We start from the raw sequence: 11,904 nt of genomic DNA, 5'->3' as shown, positions 1-11,904 counted from the left end.
TGGCTGAGGGCAGGATTCACATCCCTGCTGTGTGTTCCTGATGGAAGGTGCCAAGCAGCCGTCCCTGGAGTTTTCATTAAGTCCTGGAACGGGTTGTCCTTACTTATCTGCTCTATGCCACCACTGTGTGCCGCTGCCAGGAGGAATGGCGGCCTCCTGGCTGGCAGCGCTTGTCCCTCCCGAGCAGGCCAGGCCTTCCCGCTGGGGCCTCTCAGCTGGGCCTCGAGCCCTGCTGCAGTGCTACCTGGTTCTGCCCACAGAGCTGTAGGCCTGGCCTTGTTGAGCCCTGCTCTGGGGCTCTTGCTGCATCCTGCGCCCCGCTCCTGCTGCTGGGAGGCTGTGTTGGTGCTCTTGTGGCAGGGCAGGACCGGAGCTCTGCAACTTGAGTACATTAAGGTGGGAACAATGCCTAGTACCCTGCTGGCATCATTGTCCTGCTCATTTCATCCCCACGCCCCCACCAGGAGCCCAGCCCCACAGCCGTGTTCCCAGGAGCCCCCGGTGCCCATTGAGCCGTGCCGCCATGCACTGACCCTGCAGTGGGGCCGGGCGCTGCCCCACGTCCCAGCCCTGCATACAGGCAGGGTTTCGCTTTTGAAAGTGGCCGCGCACCCGTCGCACACTTCCTCCTTCCCCAGCACCGGGCTGCACGCGGGAACACGGGCAGGGACAGGTCGGCCCTGTGCCTTCCTCTGTGAAGCTGGGTTTCTGTGCTGTCCTCAGAGCAGCCAGACACCCCTAGGAGTGCTGCAATCTGCAGCTGTCCCTGTGTCTGCTCCTGGCACAGCAATACCAAAGCGGGGGAGCGGGACCCCTCACCCACGTGCTGCAGGCTTGAGTCGAAGAGCATCACTTTATGCAATGTATCGCTTCTTTGCAGGTGGCATGGCAGCTGCGTGCAGTTGGTGCTCACACTGGGTTCTCGTGCAGAAGAAAACATCCCCTCCTGCTCATGCTGCAGGGCGAACACGGGGACTTCGTGTGCCCAGATGCTGTATCCCACAGCCTGATGCAGGGGGCCAGGCACGGACCTCCTGCCTATGTCTTGGCCATCATGGGGACCTTATTCACACCACTTCTGCCTGGGGAACCTCAAAGGCAGCTCTAGGACCCCACCATAATTGGCTGGTCTCGAGGGTACAGAGGGAGGCCCTGTTTGGGGTCACTCCTGTACCTGTAGGTACCCACTCTAAATGGACACCACCAGCCCCAGCCCCAGGTTATGGACACACAGCTCCCCTTGGGAACATGCAGGCACCAAGACCCCTTTCAGGTTCTGTGTGATGACAGAATTGGAGACAAGACTCATATTTGGGCATGAAGCAGGTTATTGGAGGCTGGGCCCCGGCAGGCGGCAGATAACCCTGCTGATAAAGGCTCCCACCGTACATCGCCATCCCCATTGGCTCCTGCCAGCAGGGGCTGCCTATATATCCCCCTCCCCACCCCAGGCTGCGGGCTGGGCCTGTGGGGCACAATGGTGCCTGCCAGGGTGCTGGGGCTGCTCCTCTGCATGCAGTTCTGCATGGGTGAGTTGTGGAGCAGGGGGGTGGCCGTGAGGTAGGGAGGATGCAGTGGGGAGGGTTGCAGCCATGGGACGGGCACCCCCAGGCTCAGCCACCTCCCCTGGTGCCCACAGGCAGCGAGGTGCTGCGGCTGGTGGACGGCGGTGGGCGCTGTGCAGGTCGGGTGGAGGTGAAGCACAAGGGAGAATGGGGCTCTGTCTGCAGCTATGACTTCAGCTGGGACATGCAAGCGGCCGGTGTGGTGTGCCGTCAGCTGGGCTGTGGCACGGTGGCCCATACGTCCCCATATGCCCCATTCGGGCAGGGCCAGGGACGCATCTGGCTGCATACTATCTTGTGCGACGGCACTGAGGCCACCCTACAGGACTGCTCTCATTTTGCCTGGGGCAAGCACTTCTGCGGCCACGAGCAGGACGTGGGAGTGATCTGCACAGGTGAGCTGGGGTGGCTGGGGTGGAAACTCCGTGCCTGGACCCCTGGTCAGGGCTGAGGCTAGTCCCTGATGCAGAGGCACTGGAGCTGCAGTTGATGGATGGCAGGGGACCCTGCAAAGGGAAAGTGGAGGAGAAGGTGCAGGGACGCTGGGGCATCGCTGATGACAATGTCTGGGAGATGGATGATGCTGAGGTGGTGTGCCAGCAGCCGGGCTGCGGCTCAGCTGCTGGCGCCTACTCTGCCTCACAATTTCGGCTAATAGAGAGGCCCATCATGTTGGCCTTTGTTGACTGCCATGAGGATGAGACTGCCATCTGGGACTGTAACATTTGGGGCTGGGGTACCTACAATGGTCCTCATGATTATGACAATGCTGTGGCCTGCCATGGTGAGAGCTAGGGGCATGCAGCACTGTGGGGAGCCTATCGCCTAGGTCTCCCAGCCCAGCAGCCCACCTCTCCCAGCAGGGTTCAAGTGCAATTGCCTTCAAGTGCAATGGCACCGAGCCCCTCCTGTCTGCTTGCAAGCAGCGGCCACTCCCTGTCCGGAACTGCACTCAACCAATTGCCATTATCTGCTTCCATAAGTGCTGTGGTTGGGATCTGTGTCCGCACTATCCATTCAGGGGACCCCAGGGATTTCCCCAATCCTCCAACCCCAGCACACTCTCTCTGCTGCAGCCTACACCGGATTCCAATTGGCAGATGGAGACTCAGGCTGCGGTGGCCGGGTGGAAGTGGAGGCACGAGGGGTGTGGAGGCCCCTGTGTGCCACTGCCTGGGACCTGCCCGATGCCCATGTCCTCTGCCGCCACCTGGGCTGTGGCTCTGCTGTCTCCCTGCCCCCACCAGGCCAGTTTGGGACAGGGACAGAGATGCTGCTCCACGATGCCCTCAGCTGTAGCGGGAGCGAGCGGCACCCAGGCGAGTGCCCCGTGGAGGTGCTGGGGCAGCCCGCCTGCCCCACTGGGCACACTGCTGCCGTCAACTGCTCAGGTGGGTATGGGGAAAGTGGGTAACCCCAGCAGGTGGGGAGCACTGCCCATCCCCATGGCACAACCAGGCTTTTGCAGGTGTCCCTGAGCCCCTGCGGCTCCACGGTGGGGAGAGCCGGTGTGATGGACGGCTGGAGGTGGCCATGCGCCCTGGTGTCTGGGCCCGTGTGTCTGTGGGGCTGTGGGACAATGGCACTGCCACTGTGGCATGCCGGCAGCTGGGCTGCGGCGTGCCTGAAAAAATCTATGCTGTGCCAGCCACCAGCTCGGGCCCCATAGAGCTGCAGGAGCTGCAGTGTGTTGGCACCGAGGAGCTCCTGGCACACTGTAACACCTCCAGGATGGCCACTGAGCCCAGACACAGCCCCGAGGAGTTGTCCATTGCCTGCTCAGGTGAGTGCACCGGGAAGGGCCTTGGGCATCACGCAGACATCTCCAGCTACAGCCCTTCCCTCCCATGCAGGCAGCAGGCAGCTGAGGCTGGCAGGAGGCCCCGGGCGCTGTGCTGGCAGGGTGGAGGTGTACAGCAAGGGCACCTGGGGCACCATCTGCCAGGACACATGGACCCTGCAGGATGCCACCGTTGTCTGCCGCCAGCTGGGCTGCGGATGGGCCCTGGAGGCACCGGGCTCTGAGCGCTTTGGGCCTGGCACTGGGACATTGTGGTCAGGTGCTGGGGGCTGCTCTGGGACGGAGGATGCTCTCTGGCACTGCCCGGCCCCTCCGCAGCGTGGCTGCCAGCAAGGAGAAGGTGCGAGTGCCGTGTGCTCAGGTGAGTGTCACCATCCCTCTGGATGGGAGCAGCACCAACACCCTCAGGCTGCAGTGATCCCCTGACCACGTTGCAGGGCTGCTGGACCTGCGGCTGACAGGGGAAAGCAGCAGATGCAGAGGGCACCTGGAAGTGCTGCATGAGGGGACATGGGGTCGTGTTTGCGCCAATGCCACCAATCCCGCCACAGCCGCTGCTGTCTGCCACCAGCTGGGATGCGGCACTGAAGGGAGTCTGGAGGCTGTCCCTGCACAGGGCTCAGATCCTGCCTGGCTGAGCTGGGTGAGATGTGAGGAGGGGGCCCGCTCGCTCTGGCGCTGCCCCTCAGCACCCTGGCAGCTGCAGGAATGTGACCCCACCGGGATCACCCACATCGCATGCGAAGAGGACACCAGGGACAGGAGTGAGGCCACCAGCCCAGCCCCAGGTAGCAGCTGCCACGACAGAGTCACCTCACCAGATGGCTCTGTCCATGGTCACTGTCCTCTAACTGCTGCCATGGGATCCCCATGGGACCTCACATTTCACATCTTGGCCCCACAGCTCTCACCCACAGCGCTGTCCCACTGACAGCAGCACCTGTGAGCGTGTCAACGCTCATGGTGCTGTGCGTGATCCTGGGGACGCTGCTGTGCCTGGCCCTGGCCACCCTGGCTGTGCAGACACAGCGCACACGGGACCAGTGCCAAGGTGGGCACCACTCTGAGGGTTCCCCACCACGGGGCAGCACCTTGGAGACATCGGGGACACCGGTGCCATGCATGCTGCCTTGCAGGCCCCAGCAAGGATGCTGCCTCCGAGGTTGTGTATGAGGAGCTTGACTACAGCCTGATGCCTGAGTACCAGGAGGTGCCCAGCCACACAGGTGGGAGTGGGATGGTCCCCGCGGCCTGGGGCTCTCCCCATCCCGTTTTGTGTCCCCAAGGCACTTCCTCCCCTGCAGGCTCCCTGTCCAAAGTCTCAGGAACAAAGATGTCAGATTACATTGGGGATGGTGGAGAGGAGAGTGACCTCCAGGAGTCCCCAGGTAGGGGCACAGGCACAGAAGTGCACTGTGAGGACAGAAAGGCACCGGGCACCCTGCGGAGGGGACATAGCCAAACAGCGCTGGTGGGGAGGCGTGGGCGCGCAGCCCCTCCTGGCTGTGTCCTCACCACCAGCCCCTCTGTGCCTTTCACAGACTCCCCTGCCCAGCCCCAGCACAGCCCCTCGCATGGCTACGACGATGCTATGGCTGTGCCGGAGCTGTCCCCCTCTCCCCCTACTGGGGATGCCCCGGCACAGCCCGCCGAGGACATGGCTTACGATGACGTTGGTTTCAGCACCCTGGGGACATCGCTGTGAGCAGGCTCTGGGGACATGGCTGCAACAGGAGCCTCCGTCCCCAAAAAGGAGTGGCTCTGGCCTTGGCAGCATCACCTCTCCCTGCCTGGCACACAGAACAGTATCAAACTGTTCCATTCTCCTTCCTGTACCTGTGACACAACAGCTTGTCAGCTTTTTCAAAATTATTTTCTGTAACTCTTTCCTTATGAGTATCTCTTCTTTATTAAAACCCCCAATCTGAGTGGAAACTCACTTCCAGCCTTGGCTCCTCTACTTGAGTCTATCAGCCTTCCCTCAGGGCTGTGGGGCAAACCTGGATTTCAGAGACACCCGCCTTGGCGCTTGGCACTGGGGAAACAACAGAAAGAGTGGGAAAGCTCATGGAGGATTCACATCCCTGCTGTATGTTCCTGATGAAAGGTGCCAAGCAGCCGTCCCTGGAGTTCCATTCAAGTTGTGGAACAGGCATCCTCATCTTCTCTATGCCACCACTGTGTGCCACTGCCAGGAGGAATGGCAGCCTCCTGGCTGGCAGCGCTCGTCCCTCCCGAGCAGGACAGGCCTTCCCACCAGGGCCTCTCAGCTGGGCCCGGAGCCCTGCTGCAGAGCTACCTGGTGCTGCCGGCAGAGCTGTAGGCCTGGCCCTGCTGAGCCCTGCTCTGGGGCTCCTGCTGCCTCATGGGCCCTGCTCCAGAAGGCTGGTAGCCCGTGTTGGTGCTCTGATGGCAGGGCAGTGCCAGAGCTCTGCAACATGAGCACAACAGGGTGGGAGCATTGCCCTGGGCCCTTCTGGCATTCCTCTCCTGCACACTGCAGCCCTGCACCCTCAGCAGGATCCTTGCCCCACAGCCATGTTCTCAGGAGCCTTTGGTGCCCACTGAGCCATGTGGCCACTCACTGACCCTGCAGCGGGGCCAGGCGCAGCCCCGCGTCCCAGCCCTGCATACAGGCAGTGTTTCGCTTTTGAAAGCAGCGGCACACCAGTTGCACACTTCCTCCTTTCCCAGCACTGCACTGCACGCAAGGACAGGGGCAGGGACACGTCGGCCCAGCGCCTTCCCCTGTGAAGCTGGGTTTCTGTACTGTCCCCTCAGCAGCTAGACATCCTTAGGAACGCTGCAATCTGCAGCTGTCCCTGTGTCTGCTCCTGGCACAGCGATACCAAAGCAGGGGAGTGGGACCCCTTCCCGCATGCTACAGGCTGGAGTCAAAGAGCATCACTTTATGCAATGTATCACTACTGTGCAGGTGGTATGGCAGCTGCATGCGGTTGTTGCTCACACTGGATCCCCATGCAGAAGAAAACATCCCGTCCTGCTCATGCTGCAGGGCAAGCACAGGGACTGTGTCTGCCCAGATGCAGGCAGTGCATTGGCTCATGCACCGGCTCATGTGAGGGGCCTGGCATGGCCATCGTGTGCATGTCCACACCAGCATGGGGACCTTATTCACCCCACTGCAGCCTGGGGGACCTCAAAGGCAGCTCTAGGACCCCACCATAATGAGCTGGGCACTAAGGTGCAGAGGGAAGCCCTGTTTAGGATCACTCCTGTTCCTATGGGGACCCACTCTGCATGGACACTGCCCCAGTCCCAGCTCAGGGACACACAGCACCAGGGCACGTGCAGGCTGGCTCACCACAGGGACATGCAGGCAGAAAGCCCCCTTGTTGGGGCTATGTGACGCCAGAAGTGGAGACAAGTCTCATATTTGGGCAGAAAGCAGGTTATTGGAGGCTGGGCCCCAACAGGCAGCAGATAACCCTGCTGATAACTGCTCCCACCGAACATCACATGTGTAGCAATCAGAATGACTAACGCAAGGGAAATAGCATTAAAAAAAAGGTGGAAGGAAAATAGAGTGCTCACCTGGATCAGAAAATTCTGGGCTCACAGGGAAAGTCACTCACCAAGGAGAGACCTCCAAGAAGAGATCCTTCCTCAGGGGCAGTCAGCCCTTAAATGAGGCATAAGAGGGGTAGAGCCAGGCTCCACCCCTTCTGGTCACACAGGTGAATTGCCTTCACATGTGCTCCCAGGGCTGACTGGGTCTTTCCTCCAGGTGCTCAGTCAGTGGTTCAGGCCATGACTCAGCAGTTCCCATACACTCCACCCCTTCATGGCATGAAGGAGTTAGCTTGAGGGTGAGCCTTCCCTGATACAGGGATCCAACACACCATGATGATTATACAACTGCCCATCGCGATGCAGGTTGACACAATGTGAGACGACTGATGATCAGTTCATGGTTGAGGTTCACATTGTCTTATAGGCCAGAGCTCGATTATGTTACTGGAGGCATGCAGTTGTATGGTGCAGGTCCGTCTCATGCTCCACCAGTCCCACAAAGGCCATCACCGGGTGTCGTGCTTGATCTCACAGCGACACTGGAACGCTCCGATGACATTTCGCTCCTTCCGGTGATCCTAGAGACTCAGAAGACTCATGGGGAGTAATACAGGTGTGTCAATGGTACCAAGAGGGGGAGGTCTGCCTTCCACGGCAAGATACAAGCCGTATTCCTGTCCTGGGTCAACACTTGGGCTTGCACTGGGGCACGTCCCAGCCGTCTGTACCACACTCTTTGGCCAGATATCTGTGGCTGCATAACTATATCAGGTACCAAAGGGGGGAGTCCTTATCTGCCATAGGGACATGATGATGGTCCCCTTAGTAATGAATACCGGAGTGTTGACCACGATGTCAGTAGGCCATGTACCAATCACCGGAGGGACTACCGAACCTCCCACCTCCAATAATCTCCCCCAAGGCACAAGTAGGCCACACCAACCTGGTCCTACTTGCACCTTCCAAGGCCATTCTATTGTATGGGTATCGGGTTCTAGATTCTCAGGGGCAGGGAGCAGAAGGTGATTTTCATTACCAATTTGGGGTCTTACCCAATTGACGGTGCCTGTAATTTGGATCCTAAGAGGGGAGGCCCATGTTGTCTGTAGCATCTTCAGGGCACTGGGTCTGCCATCTCTAGGCCTTTCATTCAGGTCCCGCAGCGTTTCATAGAGTCTCTTTGTCCACCCCTGCAGGGACTGAGAGTCTGTCTTCAAAGCAGCCTTCAGGCTACCATTATAACTTTCAATGAGGCCTGCTCCCATTGGATTATATGGCTGATGAAATCACCATTCAATGTTGTTCTCCTCTGCCCAGCGTTATATCATCGCGCCCCTGAAGCGTGTACCCTGGTCGCTCTCGATGACCTGTGGAGTCCCATACACTGCCATTAATTTGGTTTAAGCCTTGATGGTGTAGGCATGGTTTCCTTTTGGTACTGGATAGGCCTGCATCAGTCCACTTGCCGTGTCAACACAAGTTAATGCATATCTGGCCCCCTCAGATCGCGGGAGAGGGCCTATATAATCAACTTGCCACCACTGGAGAGGGTTATGTCCTCTTGCAAGGTGGGCAGTTATCTCTGGCAAGGCTTTTGGTCTCATTCTCGAGCAAGCTTCACAATTATGACATGCCTGGATGATATCTGACATAGTTATGGGCAGCCCCCATGCCTTTGCAGCTGCCCACATTGTCTTCTGTCCAGCATGTCGCAGCTTCTGGAGTAGCGAGTGGGCAATGTTCTCAGAAGGAGAGTTCTCAATCCACCATACTCGAGCCAGCGTGTCGGCCTCATCATTTCCTGGTGACAGCAGGGGGTGATGTCCAGAAATGTGGTAGACGCATATGGTTCTATATTTAACCACATTCCATATGTCTAACCACATCTCCTTGCCCCAGATCGGTCGGTCGTGGGTGGTCCAGTCTTGGGTGGCCCACTGTGCGATCCAAAGAGTGAGCCCCTGATACACAGCCCAGCTATCTGTGCAGATGTTCAGTGCACTGCCACCGGCTTCCTTGGTGATAACCATCCACACAGCTCGCAGTTCTGCCCATTGGCTACTTTGACCATCCCCCTCTTCAAACCTGACTGTGTCAGTGGAGGGATGGTATGCCACTGCTCTCCACTTGCTCGGATTGCCTTTGCTGGACCCATCCATATACCAGGCGTCTTCAGGAATGGGATATTTCCCCTCCTGAACAGGACTCTTCTCCGGTGGAGCGACCGTTGTTTCTTTCAGCGCATCACTGTGATACGTCACTGGGCCTAAGATCTTTTGAAGTTCTTCTTTCAACGGTGATGAAGACAAACTACTCTGCTGGCTGAGACAGGCGACTCATTGTGCCACTGTCTGTGCCTGGGCCACCCCTGTCTTAGGAAAGTGGGTCAGATCTTTCACCCACCCCTGAATTGGCAAGGTGGTCTTAACTGTGACCTCAGATGTTTGGGTTATTGGCTCTACCACCTGTAATGCAGAGTAGGCAGCCAATAACTGTTTTTCAATCATGCTTTATCTTTCCTCTGCTCTGTGCCAGACCTGAGACCAGAACCCAATCAGTGTCCGAACAGAACTCTGGCGTTGCCACAGGCCCCAGCCAAAGTGACATGACAACCCCGTCCCGAGTGACATGAACATCCAATTCAGCTGGGAGGGTAGGATCAAATATACCCAGCACCTGGGCTTGTTTAACAGCCAGTTTTGCCTGTTGGAAAGCCTCGTGTTCCGTTCTCCCCCAGTCCCATGGTTGACCCTTCTTTGTGAGTCTATATAACGGTCCCAGCAGCTGCGCGAAATGAGGTACAAAGGAACACCAATATCCCAGTATACCCAAGAACTCCTCCAGCTGCTTTGGTATTGTAGTCTATAAAGTCCTCTAGGTTCCAAGTATTTTCTGGTATTCGTTCAATTATTCGTACCCCTGTCCTTTTGGAGGTACTTTGAAATTTTTGATCTTCCCTTAGTTGTTTCCATAACTGAAGCAAAACATGATTAGGTTGGCGATCGATTTTAGCAAAAGCCACCCCAGCCTGTACGAGGTCATTAAACATCTGTTTACGGGATACCCGTAAGGGGCCTGATCAGGGTGTCTGTGGGGCAGTTTTTCTAGTTTTAATTACTGGATATACCTCAGCCCCTTCCACTGCCCTAATATTACACCTTGCCCTTAAGCGCTCCATCTTCCCCAGATCAGCCACCAACTGGGTGGCCTGCTGAACAATGGCCTCTGAGGCCACTAGCAGGTTCAACATAGATAACAGTGTGCCATGATGGTGGGAGGGTGCCTGCTGTAAAATTAGGTCCCTCATCCCAGCCGAGAATTTTACTAAATCAGGACTTTCAAAGGCTTCCTTGTAAATGGCCTCTTCCATTCCTAGCTCACTAATATATCTTTGGAGGTCCTCCATGGAGGACCATAAACCTGCATGCACTGGGATATCAGCCTTATTAGGCCAAGTGACACAGCATGCCACCATCAACCAATCCATTACGGTATGATTCTCTTCATTATGTTGCACAGTGGCATACAGCCTCTGTCTGAGGGCAGGGTGCAAGGTAACAGATGAGAGCTTGGAAACTTCTGGTCCATTGACCATAACACTCTCTGCCCCCATGTCCCATAATCGGAGTAACCAAGCTGGTACACTTCCCCTTGGTTTCTGCTGAAATCGTTGCACCAAATCCATCAATTCAGACGCCGTATAGGGGCGAGCTGTTACATGCAGATGGGTTTGGGCAGGGGGCCATTGATCAGGGGGCACCCCTGCTGGTCTATCCTGTATCTTTTATGTTTTTTGTGTCACTACAGGCCAGATCACAAAGGGTGGGGCATCGAGATCCGATCTTGAGATTTTCCCCATTAGATTACCCGGGTCTACAGGTTCAGGGCCCTGAGTATTTTCCAATGCAATATTCCATACTTCCTTTAAGGAGAAAGTTGGACTTGATTTTCTCCCCATCAATAGGCCAAGCTCTTGCTTGATTTTCTCAATGCGATCACGCAGAAGATAGCTCTCATTTACTAAAGTATTATTTGGAAGTTCTGCATGGTTCAGAGCCATTAATAGGGGCCAGGCCACAGTGGACGCAGCCAGTCGGCGATCCTTTGTAAGGTTCCTTTGTAACCAGGATATCTTTATCTAATCCATAAAAATATTTTGTCAAACCAGATGGGGATTGAGAAATATTTCCACTATCCCGCAAGGGAGCCAAATTTCAATTATGGCTGCCAATTCATAAAAGGGTGAAACCAGAAATCCTGGGAGGTGCAACGGCAAGGTTTTATCTACAGGAATAATGTACTCCCCCTCGGCCCATGTAAAGATATTCAAAAGGAAAGCCATTTCACTATTAAGGCCTGCCTGTCTCACCAAATGTAGCGATCAGAAGAACAAACACGATGGAAAGAGTGTTAGAAAAAATGAAGGAAGGAAAATAGAGTGCTCACCAGGAACGGAAGATTTTTGGCTCACAAGGAAAGGCACTCACCAAAGAGAGACCCGCAAGAAAAAGGCCATCCCCAGGCCCAGTCAGCCCGTAAATGAGGCCTAAGAGCCAGGCTCCACCCCTTCTGGTTGCACAGTGAATTGCCTTCAGCTGTGCTCCCAGGGCTGACTGGGTTTTTCCTCCAGGTGCTCAGTCAGTGGTTCAGGTCATGACTCAGCAGTTCCCATACAGCATGGGACCCCATGCAGAGGTGTCCCCTCTCCCCACACCTGGGATGCCCAGGGCTGTGGGACAAAGCTGGACTTCAGAGACATCCCCATCAGCTCTGCGCATGGGGGAAACAAAGGAAAGAGTGGGAAAGCTCATGTAGACGAGGTGGGATGGCTCCCAGGACTGCTGCACTGCAGTGGAAGGATAACAAGGAACGCATGTCCCACAGGCACGCAGGTGCAGGCACGCTGCCACACGCTGTGGTTTCACCCGGCAGGCAGCTGAGCAGCACCCGGCCGTTCGCTCACTCCGCCCCTGCCCCCAGTGTGCAATGCGGGAGAGAGCTGTA

General features: G+C 56.8%; 1 protein-coding gene across 1 annotated transcript in view; it reads left to right on the top strand.

Moving 5' to 3' along the window:
- The window catches only part of LOC110391330 (antigen WC1.1-like), a 12,719-nt gene extending 5,189 nt beyond the window's left edge, over positions 1 to 7,530 (top strand). Inside the window, exons 13-19 of the mRNA XM_021383154.1 lie at positions 1,546 to 1,960; positions 2,642 to 2,956; positions 2,989 to 3,348; positions 3,419 to 3,727; positions 3,804 to 4,154; positions 4,271 to 4,417; positions 4,503 to 7,530. Coding sequence (XP_021238829.1) covers positions 1,546 to 1,960; positions 2,642 to 2,956; positions 2,989 to 3,348; positions 3,419 to 3,727; positions 3,804 to 4,154; positions 4,271 to 4,417; positions 4,503 to 5,071 — 2,466 coding nt within the window. The 3' untranslated portion in view covers positions 5,072 to 7,530. The remainder of the gene's footprint in view (positions 1 to 1,545; positions 1,961 to 2,641; positions 2,957 to 2,988; positions 3,349 to 3,418; positions 3,728 to 3,803; positions 4,155 to 4,270; positions 4,418 to 4,502) is intronic.
- The last annotated feature ends 4,374 nt before the right edge of the window (positions 7,531 to 11,904 follow it).

Source organism: Numida meleagris, unplaced genomic scaffold (genome assembly GCF_002078875.1).
Source record: "Numida meleagris isolate 19003 breed g44 Domestic line unplaced genomic scaffold, NumMel1.0 unplaced_Scaffold351, whole genome shotgun sequence".
NCBI lineage: Eukaryota > Metazoa > Chordata > Aves > Galliformes > Numididae > Numida > Numida meleagris.
The sequence above is the reverse complement of the archived record's forward strand: the minus strand, read 5'-3'. Positions and strand labels throughout refer to the sequence as shown.